This window comes from Nerophis lumbriciformis, linkage group LG29 (assembly GCF_033978685.3).
Source record: "Nerophis lumbriciformis linkage group LG29, RoL_Nlum_v2.1, whole genome shotgun sequence".
Classification (NCBI taxonomy): Eukaryota; Metazoa; Chordata; class Actinopteri; order Syngnathiformes; family Syngnathidae; genus Nerophis; species Nerophis lumbriciformis.
The window spans coordinates 23,892,501-23,905,000 of record NC_084576.2 but is presented as its reverse complement, the minus strand read 5'-3'; the positions used below and the strand labels follow the sequence as shown (position 1 = coordinate 23,905,000).

Below are 12,500 nucleotides of genomic sequence, written 5' to 3'. Positions count from 1 at the left end.
GCTTAATAAATTATTGTGGCCATTCCGTGTTGCAAAAAAAAGCCTTCAAGACAGTATGTTTGTGTTTGTGTGTTTGTGTGTGTGTGTGTGTGTGTGTGTGTGTGTGTGTGTGTGTGTGTGTGTGTGTGTGTGTGTGTGTGTGTGTGTGTGTGTGTGTGTGTGTGTGTGTGTGTGTGTGTGTGTGTATATATTTTTTTATGTATACATATATATTATATTATTTTAATGGATATCCAACCATGCATCCAATTTCTACCGCTTGGATATATAATTTATAAATAATATAATTAAACATTAAAAGTGTATGAAAGTTCGACTCCTGCCTTGTTTACGTCCGTGACAATCTCCTTAAAGTTTTGTAATCAATCAAAAATATCAACCAGCTAAAATGTGCCAAACATGGATAAGTGTGGAGATTGCAGGGGATTTAAATGGGTGTAGTTTTGAATTATGTGTCGCGATTGGATGTTTTTTCTATAACATCCAGAAAGTTCCGTGAGTAGGTTGTGTTATATGTGACCATGTATGTTGACTTTCTGTGTTAGTTTTTTTGCGCCATGAGTGGGTAAGGTTATTTGGATTGGGTCATATATAAAGATGCTTACACTTCAAAGTGTAATTCATGGTCATTAGCCAGAATTGCTCACAGGTTGCAAAGTGTGGACACCCCTGGTATACGGTGTAGTGTCACTAATGAACGATTTAAGGTGGCATGTCCGTTTTTGTAATGTGGGAGGAGCCCATAGAAAAGCAACAGATGCTCAGGGAGAACACGCAGGAAGATGTTTCCTTCATGTTTTTGTATTTTTTTTCCTTTCCTGGCAGAAGGTCCGAGCCATGTTCCGACTCCTCAGCCGTAACGGCCGGAAGAGGTCAAGCTGCCTGCTTGCTCAGCGGCGCTATGAGCACCACAGGGCCGTCATAGCCATCCGGCGGGAGGACATCAACCCGTGGGAGCGCAGGGCGCCGCTGGCCCCACGTCACGTCCGGGAGCTGACACAAGACGGCATCAAAGTTGTGGTCCAGCCGTCCAACCGTAGGGCGATCCACGAGAAGGTGAATGTGTGTAACTTCTTCTTCTTAGCTTCTCAGCTAACTTGGGGTTATTCCACTTTCAGTTCTACGCTAAAGCCGGCGCCGTCATCCAGGAGGACATCTCGGCGGCCTCGCTGATCCTCGGCGTAAAGAGGCCGCCCGAGGAGAAGGTGATCCCCAAGAAGACCTACGCCTTCTTCTCCCACACCATCAAGGCTCAGGAGGCCAACATGGGGCTGCTGGATGATCTCCTAAAGAAGGTAAGCACTCTGCCAGGCAGAAAGTAGTACTCATTATTAATATTATTATAATTGTTATTATTATTGTCATTATTAACATTCTTATTCTTATTATTATTTGTATTCTTATTATGAGTATTATTATTATCAATATTATTATTATTAATAATATTATTTATTATTATCATTATTATTAGTAATATCAATATTATCAATATTACTATTTATTATGATCATTATTATTATTAATATTATTATTATTTGTATTATTATTATTAATGGTATTGTTCGAGTCCAGGGGTGTCCACGGTGTGGCCCGAGGACCATTTGCGGACCGCAGCTTGTTTTTTCTTGGCCCCCAACACTTTCTAAAGACAAAATAAAAACATCCTGAATTAGAAAATTACACACAGAAAATAATTAATATGCAGTTTATAGACATATAAATAAAATATAGAAGGTAAAGCAAGTTAAATAAAGGGTAAACAAGCTACATAAATGGTAAAAGAAGGTAAATAAAATGTAAAAGAAGATAAAACAAGATAAAAATAAGGTAAATAAAATGTAAATGAAAGGTATTTAAAAGTTAAACTAAGCTAAATAAAGGGTAAGTTAGCTAAATCAAGGGTAAAAGAAGGTAAATCAAAGGTAAAATAAGATACAAGAATGTAAATGGAAGGTCTATAAAAGGTAAACTAAGCTAAATAAAAGGTAAACAAGCTAAATAAAGGGTAAGGAAGCTAAACAAATGGTAAAAGAAGATAAATACAAGATAACATTTTTTTTTTTTTTTTAATTATTATTTTTTTTATGTCCTGTCCAGCTTCTCAGGCAAATCATATAGTTGATGTAGATGCCCATGTCGGCTGTTCAGATTTACTTTACAAAAGAGAAGTGTAGGATACTTCTCTTGTTGCCTTATTTGTATTTGACTTTATTAAATGTATTTATATTATCATTTAGTGCAGCCGGGCCGGAGCAGGAGGGGATAGAAAGAGAAAAAAAAAGAAGACAGAGGGGGAAATTGTGGGGACAAGAGGGGGATTAGACAGAGAGACAAAAACAACAACAGCAAACAACAACAACAATAGAGCAACATCAGCTAATATGACATGTACAAATATGATGGTAAAAGTAATAGCAAATAAGCAGTTAGCGAAAAATAAAAAATAATACAGAAATGACAATGAGCATTATTACACTACAAATGGATCAATACAAATACCAATAGAAATAGCGCTATTGATAATGAACAATACCAATAATTTACCTTTATTATCAACAATACAGTTGTTTAAATGCAACAATACATATACGTAATGATAAATTGAGATACGAAAGAATGCAGAAAAATGGAGGGGGAGAAAGAGAAGCAACCTACATTAACCTTGTAGATTGTTATAGTCACAATAGGTTAAGCTTTGTCAGTGTGCCATGTGTTACACCCGGTTTACCCTAGGGCAACAACGTTAATATATGTTTGATGAAACGTGATTATGTGCATGAGTGTAAGTATGCATATGTACTTGTATATGTACAGAATGTGTATATGTGTTTGTACAATGAATGTATATGTACAGAATGTGTATATGTGTTTGTACAGTGAATGTATATGTACTGTATGTGTATGTTTGTATATTGAATGTGCGTGTGGATGTACGAACATTAGGTAGGTAAATATGTACTGTATTTGTGTATGTATGTGGGAGCGTAGGTACCTATGTACGTATGTGAGCATATGTGAATTTGCATGTACAATACATTCGACTCCCAGAGTGCGTGGGAGCCAGAGCACGGCCCCATCACCCCCGAGAGCCCAACCCACAAACAGGAGGCGTGGTGCCCAGGGAACCAGGGACCACCGCCCCCACGCAGCCAAGCCGGCCAGCGACAGGAACCCCAGAGCCCGACCCACCGTACCGCCCACAAGGGCCAGCAGCAGGCCGCAGACAGACGCACCCGGCAGAGGACGGGGCACGAGAAAAGCAGGGGACAGCCAGACCCCAAGCCAGCGAGAGACCACACCCCACACGGGCAGAAAGGCGAGACGCCCCGCCCGAGGGACCCAGAGACTCCCCGCAACCGGACGGGAAGACCGCCCCCGCCCCACCGGCAACCGGGCCCCCACGAGCCCACCCCCCACCCCCGGAGAGCGCGGCGAGGCCAGCCCCCGGCCACCCCACCCAAACCGGCCGCCGCAGGACCACCCAGGCACAGGGCCACGGGAACCACCCACCCCACCCGCAGGGACCCCAACGATGGAGATGGAACAACCAGCAACCGCCCCGCCGAGCCCCCCCCCTGAGGGAGGGGAAAAATTCAAAAATAATATTAATAAAATATATTAAAAAATAAATAAATAAATTAATTAATTAATTTAAAAAAAAAGAATTAAAAGAAGATCACAGACATGCTGACAAACAAGGTCACTACCCCAGCAACTGGCCGACTCGCAGCACCTCGGAATACCTTGCAGCACCAAGCTACCACAATAGACGCAGGGACTAGGCCCAACAGGCCCCAACCAAGACGGGCACCCGGAAGGGATGGACAGCGGGACCCAGGAGCTCCAGACACGCAGTTCGGATGCAGTAGCCTGAGGCGTCGACCCCCGTCTGACAGGCAGGCCCAGAGCGTACCCCCAGAAATATACATACATGCATACATATATACATACACATACACACATACACGTATACATACCCACACATACACATATATACATATACATACACATATGTACACATACACATATATAAACATACATACATACACACACATATACATACATATACACAGTTCGTCAGCCCCGACAGCCATCACGCGCGCGCGCTGCCACCAGTCACAACATCAGCCACACCCCTGCACCAGACCCAGCAGCCACGGGCGCCCACACCACAAACAAACGGCAGCAGAAACAGCAGCCGCAATAACCCCAGACAGCCAGCACCAGCCAATCAAATCAAAGCGATCAAAAAAAAAACTGCGACCAGCAACCACACGCCACCAGGGCCACGGAGACCAGCCGGCGCCAGCCCGCCGGTCAGCCCGAACGCCAACACGCAAACAAGAGACACCAACAACCCCCCCAACCAAATACAAATACAAGATAAAATAAGTTAAACAAGTAAAAAAAACAAGCTAAATAAAAGGTAAAGGTAAATAAAAGGTAAGCAAGCAAAACAAAGGGTAAAATAATGTAAATTAAAGGTAAAAGAAGATAAAACCAGTTATATAGAAGGTAGATAGAATGTAAATGGAAGGTATATAGAAGGTAAAACAAGCTCAATTAAAGGTAAACAAGTTAAATAGAAGGTAAACACGTTAAAAGGTCAAATAAGGTAAATAATAGGTAAATGGGAGGTAAAACAGTTAAAAGGTAAATAAGAGGAAAATATAAATGAAATCAAGCTAAATAAAAGGTAGAAGAAAGTAAATAAAAAGTAAAATATGGTCAAAAAGAGGTGAATAGAAGGTAAAACAAGTTAAATAAAAGTTAAAAGAAGGTAAACAAGTTAATATTTCAAGTTGAACTATTATGCAAAACCAACTTTTCTTACACGTTTTTGTGTATTTGGGATCTCCATAATTCCCTATAATGTGAAATCAAAGCATGGAGGCATGGCAGAGATACTTATAAAACTATCTTGCCTTCCTTCATACTTCTCCAATGAGCCGTTTGGAATTTGCTCATCTGAGGTTTTTCCCAAGTGTGACATCAGTGGATCATCCATACACGGTAGAAATGTACCCAAATTGTTTTGCTTGAGTACGCTATCGTCGTCCACACTGCATTCAATAATATCCTTCTTTTCCTCTATCCTCTTGTTGTGGGGCAGACTGGTTCGTACATGCACATGCATCCTCCGCTGTTGCCCTTTCTAAAACCGAGTAGTTCATATTGAAGCGCTTAAAACTGAAGGATGACGGGGAGAAGATGCTGTCCAAGTGGAGGCACGTAAATAAAACGGCGCGTTCTGAAGAGACGATCAGAATATTTAGTTGAACTATTTCCCCTAAAATAAGCATTGTGGATTAGTGATTGGAAATCCGGCTCTTAGTGGCTCGGCTCTCGAAAATAGATTTTTTGTTAGTTAAATTAACTTATTACCAAATTATGTTTATACTGTAATTAATGTCAAAATGCATGAAATATAACCTATGTGTAGTATTTATATACTTTATTAATAAACTTAACATATACATGAATACATTTGAAATAAAAAAAGACCCATTTTATTTGTGAAAAAAGACTAAATCAACTGAACATCGCTCAACAAAATGTGCAGCATCCGTGTGAGGTTTTAACGAAGATTGGCATTAGGAAAAGGACGATGGCCTCAGCAATGTGTTATTTTTATAGCCAGACCTGTGTGTTTATTTCTGCACCTGACGTCACGATATATAGTGTGTTTTATCCAATTAATGTATTAATCCAACAAACTAATTGATCGATGAGTCGATTATTAAAATAATCGATAGCTACAGTTCTAATAAACTGCATTGCTATCAAAGGAGGAGGATAAAATATAGAACACACGTGACTTGCATGCACAAAGTCACGTCTTCCCACCTGCACACAAAAAGCCAGCCAACTGTCCTAATTACATCAGGGAAGTTTTTGGGAAACAGACCTTGACAAAATTCAATGTATGTGCGTGTGTGTGTCGACCAAGAGGCATCAGAGGAGACGTTGAATCGCCATGGCAACAGCAACTCTTAACGCGGGCTACCAGCGCAGAAGCAAATAGCTGTTGGAAGTCAGTCAGTCACTTAGTTCTCGTGTTAAAACAATAATATCCCCGACGGGAATTAAACTGGCTGTCATAAAATTGTGCTTTAACTGTGTGATAACAGCCTACGATGATATCGCCACCTAGTGGCCTTTTATAGGTACTGGTGTAGGACCGGTATATTTAACATTGGTATTAATGTTTTTGTAATATTTAGCATTAAATTGGCCATATTATTTTGCATGTAATATTTAGCATTGTATTAATATGTTTTTGTAATATTAAGCATTCGATTGGTCATATTTTTGTTTATGTAATATTTAGCATTAGATTGGTAATGCAGTATTAATGTTTTTGTGATATTAAGCATTAGATTGGTCATACTATTATATGACTGAGCAGCCAAAGTTCTTTTATTTAATTATTTTTTGGTTGCAGTCGTTTCCATTTCCTGTTCTATGGTTACCATCACACTCTTTGCCATCACTGGTGGTCTTTTGTGGTGTCACAAAAGCAGTCAAATGCTGCGTTTTTACACTTCCATTCACACTGAATGTAGTAATAATAATAATAACAATAATAATAATAATACATTTATTTTGTAATATGTTAGTTTAGCTGTGTGCTAGCGTGTTAAAGCAGGAGATGCTAACATTTACTGTTGGAAACCTGGAGGATTCACTGTACGTGTGTATGATTAAAGGTAAATGTCAAATATAATGTACATGTAGTGTATCGCTGTATTGATAAAAAAGAAGCGTTATGATGGGCGGTCAAGTCGACTTGTGATTGGACACAATAAACGTGACAGCTGGTGAATGTTTTTATGTGGATGCACATGATTTTAAACGACTCTGGAGTGGAGAAATTTACATTTTGGATCATAATATATCTTCAGGGTTTCTGCGGGTCATTAAAAAGCATTGAAAGTCATTATTATGGATTTTGCGAAAATGAAGGCCTTAGATGGCGTTAAAATGTATTAATTTCGATGTCCAGAGGCAATAAAGAAGTTTAATGCTGCGAAATCAAACCTGCAATTAGCTAATCACAAGTCGTCGATGAAAGGCAGCCAGAATTTAACGGTGGCAAATTTATTTTGGTGTGACCAACAAAGCGACTTCTGCTGTCGCCACGGCGCCACCACAACTGGCAGCTGCTGCTACCACTACAGAAAAATAATATAAATAAACCTAAATTCTCAGATTCAGTGTCTATATCGACAGTTGTAAACTTTTGAATGTATAGATCCTAACTATCTTCAGTAGGACGTTAAATCATACAAGTGGCATTAAATGAGATTTGCTGACACCTGCAGAAACCATGCGTGCATTTGTGCGTATGTTTATGTGTGTGTATATATGTGTGTATATGTATATATGTTGTATGTATGTATGTGTGTATATATATATATATATGTATGTATGTATGTGTGTATATGTGAGTGTGAATGTTGTCTGTCTATCTGTGTTGGCCCTGCGATGAGGTGGCGACTTGTCCAGGGTGTACCCCGCCTTCCGCCCGATTGTAGCTGAGATAGGCTCCAGCGCCCCCCGCGACCCCAAAGGGAATAAGCGGTAGAAAATGGATGGATGGATGGGGTATATATGTGTATATGTGTACAGCTCTGGTAATGGGTACATTCGCACCCACCTGCACAAATGTACTTCAAAATGTAACAATCAAAATAAATATGACTTTTTTTTGTTTACTGGGGCATGCATGTATAATATGCATTAGTTTGACCATTTAAAATCAACGATAATAAAAAGGAGATGCTTGGAAATAGCAGAAAAATGCCCCAAAAACGTGGAAAAATGCGATTTATAGCGTTACTTTTTGATGTAACCATCATGAGCGTTCTGTTCAGGTTTCCATCCATCCATCCATTTTCTACAGCTTATTCCCTTCGGGGTCGCGGGGGGCGCTGGAGCCTATTTCAGCTACAATCGGGCGGAAGGCGGGGTACACCCTGGACAAGTCGCCACCTCATCGCAGGGCCAACACAGATAGACAGACAACATTCACACTCACATTCACACACTAGGGCTAATTTAGTGTTGCCAATCAGCCTATTATTTATTTTATATTTTGATAAATCATCATATTTATGTATTACTAAATTTAAATAGGTATTGATCAATCTTTAAGCTGTGTGTATTTGATTTCAGTTTGCTTTTGACATCTTATTTAGAATTGTAGTTCATGATGGCGTAACCAAACTAGATTTCATTTAATGATCTTATTTTGAATATTTATTCCCTTTTTTTACATTTAGTATATTTAAATATACTATGTTTTATGCTTTTTTCTTTTTGGAACATGTACTATACATATAATACAATAAAGTCCCATATAAAATTATGTTTCTAGCAATACTTTAATTTTGCCTTTGAAAGTAACACTCCAATGTCTATTAGTGGAGCTGTACACATATCCATCCATTTTCTACCGCTTGTCCCTTTCGGGTTCGTGGGGGGTGCTGGAGCCTATCTCAGGTGCATTCAGGTATATTTACAGCCTAAATATATATATATATACATATGTACATATTTTAATAATATAATAGATAGGTAATTATTATTATAATTGAATATTAAAAGTATGTGAAAGTTTAGCTCCTTGTTTACTTCCGTGACGACCTCCTTAAAGCTTTGTAATTAATCAGAAATATCAACATGGATAACTGTGGGGAATGTTTTGCATTTTTCCCATCATGCCCTGCAATGGCTTTGAAAGGAATTTCAAATCCACAAAGCTCAGTGAGCAGGTTGTGTTATGCGTGACCATGTTTGATTAATTTTTTTTTCTGCGCCATGACTAGTGAAGGTTGTTCGGAATGGGTCATATAAAAATATGCTGTGCACATATTTTTAAGAAAACACACTTAAAACTAAGTAACTTTAAGAGCTCAGCAGCGCATGCACTTTTTGCGTCGGATGAAAAGAGCACAGCTCTCTCCCCCCATTCTCAGCACATTCTACAGAGGCACTATAGAGAGCCTGCTGACCAACAGTATCTCTGTCTGGACTGGAGCCTGCAATGCCTCAGACTGGAAGTCTCTCCAGAGAGTGGTGAGGACGGCGGAAAAGATCATCAGGACTCCTCTTCCTCCTATCCAGGAGATCACAAAAAGCCGCTGCCTGACCAGGGCTCATAAAATCTGCAAAGACTCCTCCCACCCCCACCAAGGACTGTTCTCACTGCTGGACTCTAGAAAGAGGTTCCGCAGCCTCCGAAGCAGAACCTCCAGGTTCTGTAACACCTTCTTCCCTCAGGCCGTAAGATTCTTGAACGCATCATAATTAAATTAAATTATCCCCTCAACTCCCCCCAAAAAGGATTAACTCGCTGGAATAAAAAAGACAATATAACATACATTCATAAACGTGGACACATGTGGAAAAGTGCAATATATTTACCTGTACAGTAATCTATTTATTTATTTTATATATATTTATTTATTTTATGTATATATTATATATATTATTTATATATATTTATTTATTTATATATGCACCTTATTGCTTTTTTATCCTGCACTACCATGAGCTTATGTAACGAAATTTCGTTCTTATCTGCTGTAAAGTTCACATTTGAATGACAATAAAAAGGAAGTCTAAGTCTAAGTAGATCTAACTCATGTTGTCTCCAGGATGGCGATAAATTGACACCTATTAAAAACTTTCAGATGATTACGTTTATTTTGAAAATACCTTGCCCGGCCAGATTGCTACTAGAACTGAAATCCTTTTCGCATAAGTACAGACCATTTCAACATTTTATGACAGTTTTTCTCTCATTTGCTTTGAAGCTTTATGAAGTGGATGATGATTATTTTGGATTTGTAAAACCTTTTCAGGAAGTTCGCCTGATCGACTACGAGAAGATGGTCGACGCTAACGGCTTTCGCATCGTAGCGTTCGGTCAGTGGGCCGGTGTCGCAGGTATGCGATCTACGTTCCGCTTTCAGCTCATTGGTCAATACCCCTGCTGACATCAAATCGAATCCTTTAACAAACTTGTTTTTTGTTCCTTTAGGCATGATCAACATTTTGCACGGTTTGGGTCTCCGCTTCCTGGCGCTCGGCCACCACACCCCCTTCATGGTAACTCCCACCCCAAACACACAGCGCAAGTCTTAGTACCCGCATGAGTATGATTTCTGCCTCGCCGCCAGCACGTCGGCATGGCGCACAACTACCGCAACGTCAGCCAGGCCATCCAGGCCGTCCGGGACTGCGGCTACGAGATCTCTCTGGGCCTCATGCCCAAGTCCATCGGCCCCGTCACCTTCTGCTTCACGGGCACCGGCAACGTCTCCAAGGTACGCTGACGCATCAAAGCCGACGCTTGCTGTAGTGATGTCGCATTGTTGGCTCTCTGCAGGGAGCGCAGGACATCATCAACGAGCTTCCCGTGGAATACGTGGAGCCTCATGAGCTGAAGGACGTGTGTCAAACTGGGGGTACGTGTCATGTGATCACTGAGGTACTAGGAAGCTAACCTAGCATTTCTGACATAGAGCTGGGCGATACAGCTGTGTCACAATAGACGTGTTTCACATTGCTCGATATCGATAATTACGGTATTTATATTTTTTGAGAAAAATGTATGAAACGGAAATATTTAAACCTTCCCCTGATTATAATGCCCTCAGCTTTCAAGGCAGAAAGGAAATGCCAACACAAGCATGGAAAACACTCAATGTAAACAAAATAATAAAATCACAATGAACACTATGAAGGTGCAAAAATAAGGAATATGTAAGAAATGTGTAAGAAAATAGTGCAAAGTGTGAAAATGAAACCAAACTGAAAGGGTTCAAAAAGATTGTTAGACGTTAAGTATTCATTTAGCTGCTGTGCAACAATTTGTTTGAGGATTTTAGAGATAAAGGGGAGGTGCGACACCAGCCGGTAGTTTATCAGGAGGTCAGAATTGAGGTTAGGCCTTTTAATGCGGGGACGGCGTGGCGCATTTGGGAGAGTGGCCGTGCCAGCAATCTGAGGGTTCCTGGTTCAATCCCCACCTTCTTTGTGTCCTTGAGCAAGACACTTCACCCTTGCTCCTGATGGGTCGTGGTTAGGGCCTTGCATGGCAGCTCCCGCTATCAGTGTGTGAATGTGTGTGTGAATGTGGAAATAGTGTCAAAGAGCTTTGAATACCTTGAAGGTAGAAAAGCGCTATACAAGTATAACCCATTTACCATTTAAGCAGAGCGTGACCAAATGAAAACATGTAAACATAGAGATGGTCCTGGGTATGACGTTAAACTACATCCAGGCATGAGATGGGAGGTTGTGTGTGTGGGGTTAGTGAGTCCCAACTAACGTCTATAAAATGCACACAAAGAACCGTTTGCACCTTCTCTTGTGACTGGCGGGCGGTCAGCGCCATAAAGCTGAGCGGGTCCCTGGGTAATTGGGGCGCGGACAACCAACAGAACAGACTAAGTTCAACAGCCCAGTAAGGCAATTAGTCTAGGACAGGGGTCGGCAACCTTTACCAGTCAAAGAGCCATTTTGACCAGTTTCACAAATTATCGAAAACAATGGGAGCCGCAAAAAAGTTTGAAATTTTAAATGAAATATCACTGCATACAAAGGTTTTTTTTTGCTTTGTGCTATGTATAAACCAGGGATCTCAGACACGCTGCCCACGTCTTTTTAAGGAATTATTATGCTGGTGCGGCACGCGGGTTTTAGATGAATAGCGCTTGTCAGCGTCATGCGTGCCGTGATGGTACAGCATATAGCGCCCACTACAACCAGCGTGCCTGATCAGCCACATGTTGAGTGTGGCTTTCGCTTGCTCACGTAGGTGACAGCAAGGCATACTTGGTCAACAACCACACAGGTTACACTGACGGTGGCGGTATAAAAAAAACTTTAACACTCTTACTAATAATGCGCCACACTGTGAACCCACACCAAACAAGAATGACAAACACATTTCGGGAGAACATCTGCACAGTAACACAACATAAACACAACAGGACAAATACCCAGAATCCCATGCAGCCCTAACTCTTCCGGGATACATTATACACCCCCGCTACCAAACCCCGCCCACCTCAACCGACGCACAGAGAGAGGGGGGGGTTGATGTGTGAGGGAGCAGGCTTGGTGGGGGGGGGGGGTTTGGTGGTAGCAGGGGTGTATAATGTAGCCCGGAAGAGTCAGGGCTGCATGGGATTCTGGGTGTTTGTTCTGTTGTGTTTATGTTGTGTTAAGGTCCAGATGTTCTCCCGAAATGTGTTTGTCATCCTTGTTTGGTTTTGGTTCAAAGTGTGGCGCATTATTAGTAAGAGTGTTAAAGTTGTTTTATATGGTCACCGTCAGTGTAACCTGTGTGGCTGTTGACCAAGTATGCCTTGCTGTCACGTACTTGTGCAAGCAGAAGACGTATATTATATATCAAATGTTGGGCTGGCACGCTGTTAATACAGATTGTAGAGGGCGCCAAATGTTGTACCATCATGGCACGCCCT

At 40.9% G+C, this 12,500-nt stretch overlaps 1 protein-coding gene across 2 annotated transcripts in view; it reads left to right on the top strand.

Moving 5' to 3' along the window:
- The window catches only part of aass (aminoadipate-semialdehyde synthase), a 49,226-nt gene that overhangs the window by 3,148 nt on the left and 33,578 nt on the right, over positions 1–12,500 (top strand). For both annotated transcript variants that reach the window (XM_061924695.1, XM_061924694.1), the window contains exons 2-7: positions 826–1,056; positions 1,119–1,295; positions 9,870–9,954; positions 10,049–10,116; positions 10,188–10,334; positions 10,397–10,475. In XM_061924695.1, the coding sequence (XP_061780679.1) occupies positions 838–1,056; positions 1,119–1,295; positions 9,870–9,954; positions 10,049–10,116; positions 10,188–10,334; positions 10,397–10,475 (775 nt within the window). In that variant the 5' untranslated portion in view covers positions 826–837. The remainder of the gene's footprint in view (positions 1–825; positions 1,057–1,118; positions 1,296–9,869; positions 9,955–10,048; positions 10,117–10,187; positions 10,335–10,396; positions 10,476–12,500) is intronic.